The sequence below is a fragment of the Diaphorina citri genome, unplaced genomic scaffold (assembly GCF_000475195.1).
Source record: "Diaphorina citri unplaced genomic scaffold, Diaci psyllid genome assembly version 1.1 scaffold115301, whole genome shotgun sequence".
In the NCBI taxonomy this organism is placed as follows: Eukaryota; Metazoa; Arthropoda; class Insecta; order Hemiptera; family Psyllidae; genus Diaphorina; species Diaphorina citri.
The window spans coordinates 6,452-10,065 of NW_007492240.1; the positions used below are offsets into that span (position 1 = coordinate 6,452).

The window sequence follows — 3,614 nt, forward strand, 5'->3', positions numbered from 1 at the left end:
TTACGCGGGGTTACCCTCGACTGAATTCATCTTATATACCCGGAATGCCTGTCTTAAATGTTCTAATGCATGTCTCTATGCATTATTTGAGGTGAAGTCAAATGTCCCAACGGTGGTATGTGGAACCGGGCACGCTCGTAGTGCACGTTCCCGGAGACGTTTTTGACATGGGGATGGACCCATTTCGACTTTTGGGGGACCTTACGTTTGTCTTGACGATGGTTTGGCAGGATACTTAGATTGCATTGGCCCAAACTGGAGTTTTTCCCATTCAATATCATTAAAACTCCGGACGAATCATTCGAAACTTCCATCGGTGCGGACGGAAGATGTCACCGAATATCGATCCAATGAAGCAAGCTAATGGCGGGCACCGCTTGAAATAGGGATTTTGTCTATTCCAAGCAAGAGCCTTGCCGACTGAAAGAGGATAGATCAGGAGGCGAGAGAGAAGCTAAAGCCCTGCTATTCCTCGAGGTAAACAATATTGATGGCAAGGGGAATAGTTTGGAACTCTTTTTGCTAGGCGCTCTTGTCAACGAGGCTAAAGCTAATTTAAACCCGTCGTTTTTCTGAACCTTCCTTTAAGGTATATGTATCTACCTAGCGAGGAAACAGAGGATGGTTCTTCGTCCGTCATGACGAATTTACGAATGCGCGAAATTCATGACGAATTTATCGTTCAACATGGATCCACAGCATGATTGCTAAAAAAAGGAAGTAATAACAATTAAATTTTTCCGTTCTTTACATTAAATTCTTAAAGTTAAAGTACCAAGAGGGTGTCCGTTCTTTCGAGGTGTAACCATAGGAGCAACATTCCGCGTTACTTCTGTTTAAATGCTTGTGCCACGGGGACCACCCGTTATAAAGACGACAACATACGTCTTGAAGGAGGTCATGTTTAGTCCATCCATAAATAATACAAAAGAAAAGTTCGATAATTCCGTTTTTGTAGGAGCTTAAACAAACCCCCAGCTAAACTAAAATTCGGTTCAAAATTACAGGTAATCTTAGAGGATGGTCCGTCGTTTTTGTTCAGACTCTAAACTGTTAAACATAAAAATATGCTCAAGTTCGCCTCTAACTAAAGACACGTTCTCTGATGCATGCCACCACTGCGATAAAATAGCGTTTCTTTGCGGCCCGAATTAACCGAAGTTTTCCGGTTACTCTACTTTCAAATGGAGTTACGTTCAAACAATTACTAAAAAATTAAAATTAATCGGTTGGCGCGTTATAATATTATCTTTGTAACCGCATTAAAATCGCAGTGGGTGTATTTGTTTCAAGTGACTTCTGAAAAATCATCAACTAAGTTACTGAAATCGTCGAAATTAGTTATGAATCGACAGCGTAAGTAAAGAAAGTTTTTAACCGGGAAGAGAAATCGTCCACCACGATGGCTCGTGTTTGAAGCCCACTAAGGTATCCTGAAGTCGCGACAGGCTTCAAAACCCGACCCGCATCTTTACTGTAGGCGGCATTTGACCGAACACGAGGGGACTATGGCGCATTCTGGTCACTGCGCTCGCTTTGCACGCGGGACCTGAGTCAGATGTAATACCCACAAACCGTTGTTAAAAAGCTCTACTTTTACACAAAGAATTTGAGAGCTAATACTAGTATATGTCACCTCTCGTTAACCAGACCTCATCGGTTTAGTGGTAAGCGCGAAGGTCCGATGCTGGAGGTTGGTGGTTCGGAGTCAAGTTTAGCATCCATCAAATATTTTGCGTGTGCATTAGAAGCAGGTTAAATAGCGACATTATGGTTAGACTCAAGCATTATCTGTGCCTTAAACGACAAGTAAGAATTCCATTTTTTAATATTATACACCTCATTGTGAGTTGTAATTCCGAATGGCCGCTCCGTAGCTGTCCGCCCAGGATACTCTCCACGCTCACAGCTGAGGCCAAGGCGTGCATGTTACATCCCCCACGACTTGGACGTACTAGCCACCGATATGTCTCAGGCCGATATTTGCCTGTGAAGTAGCCATTGTAATGCAATGCATAGTCTCTCATACTGTGCGGCTTCGACTACACCGTCACCTCACAGCCTATTGGGCAAACGGTTAATTGTTAAGTACCGAATTGAAACTGGTGGGGTTGTTTTGCAAAAGACCTGGATGTGCAATCCCACCGTGTCGCGCGGAATCGCAAAAAAGCCACAGCCATTACTAAGAGCCTCCTGTACTATTTCTGTCATCATCTATATAATATATTTTCTTTTTACGCTGGTTAATGGCCGCCCACTGTCGCTTCTCGATTAAATAGCTACTCAACAATTGTCCTCACGAGCTGAGTGCACCCAAACCCAAGCACAGAGCCGAAAAAACCTCGGGCCCCGCCGGAATTCGAAGCCCGGACCCTCCTGCGTGCAAACGCCGACCTCTTATTAAATAAAAATGCCATTGGGTAGGCGTGGTGAAGTTTTCAATGACGGGGATTTTACCCTTCCATTACGGGGGCAGCTACTCGCATTCCTCACATTAAACCTCACCACCCTGAGTTGGGTCTTGAAAAGCAGCAACGAGTTCCCAGAATGGTTACCTAATTCGGAACCAACCCACGGCGCGAAATTGAACGTACTTTGTTAGACGCGTGTGTTTTTTTTTTTTTTTTTTTTTTTTTTCACTTCAACCAAGGTACTAAAAGCTTGTTCGTGCCGTGCACTGGATTTTTCCTCTTTTAGAACCATCCAAAAGCGACCTTTATAAATCTGACAGAAAAATTCTTACCCAGCAGCTCCCACAGTTGCTCTGATCAGCAATGTGTCTCAGGGACGGACACTCGGGCCACTTTTCTCGGGCGTCGAAATTCCTCGGCAGTCCCTTGGCGTTCTGGCAGGCCATGGTTTCCAGATCATCATCTTCGCTAGAGTTGGCTTCTACACGGTTCTGTTTAGAGTTGGCTTCATATTCGGCCCGGTTCTGTTTGATTTGTTCGATAAATTCTAGGTGATCCTCGTCTGATTCGTCCAGAGGTCGAGTACCCGCGAGGGAAGTCAAGTACGACACTGGTGTGTCGGGATGGAAGTTGTGTCCGGCCTGAGGAAAGAGAGCAATTAATTTAGGTAATATACTTTAGTTCAGGCAATATACACAGACCAGGTGTGTATAATGTAGCAGTTGCTACGAAATAAAAACGGTGGTGAACACTCATCTTGAAAAAAAAATGTTTGATGAAGTCATAGGGGGAACTGTAACAACGGAGGTCTTATAGTCCCCATTTTTCCCCCCAAGATGTTTGAAAGAGGGAGCTGTCAAATCGAAGAGAGAAAAGATTGAATTGGCGAAAGACAGGCGTTCCAAGAACTAAGCGCTCTCTGTTTAGAATAAAGTTCACTCAGAATTGAACTCGCAACCTAGTGCTTACAAGGCACGACAGGCGCGCTACTTTCCAAGCTAACTACAGAGGATGGCTGTGAAAATCTTTTCTCCAAAGTCCTTTACTAGGTGCAGTAAGTAAATCGCTCCGGGACGGTCACTTACCTGCCAGGTTGATGTGACATTGTTGTTGACTTGATCGACGATATCGGCCAACGATACCGACAAACCGTCCAGTCTCTGTGGAACGTAGATCGCCAATGATTGGGTGGCAATCAGAACT

At 44.4% G+C, this 3,614-nt stretch overlaps 1 protein-coding gene across 1 annotated transcript in view; it reads right to left on the reverse strand.

Moving 5' to 3' along the window:
* LOC103524128 overlaps positions 1–3,571 on the reverse strand; it is a gene marked incomplete at both ends in the record, with an annotated part of 9,956 nt that extends 6,385 nt beyond the window's left edge. The window contains 2 exons of the mRNA XM_008489133.1: positions 2,744–3,052; positions 3,497–3,571. Coding sequence (XP_008487355.1) covers positions 2,744–3,052; positions 3,497–3,571 — 384 coding nt within the window. The remainder of the gene's footprint in view (positions 1–2,743; positions 3,053–3,496) is intronic.
* Between the last annotated feature and the right edge of the window lie 43 nt (positions 3,572–3,614).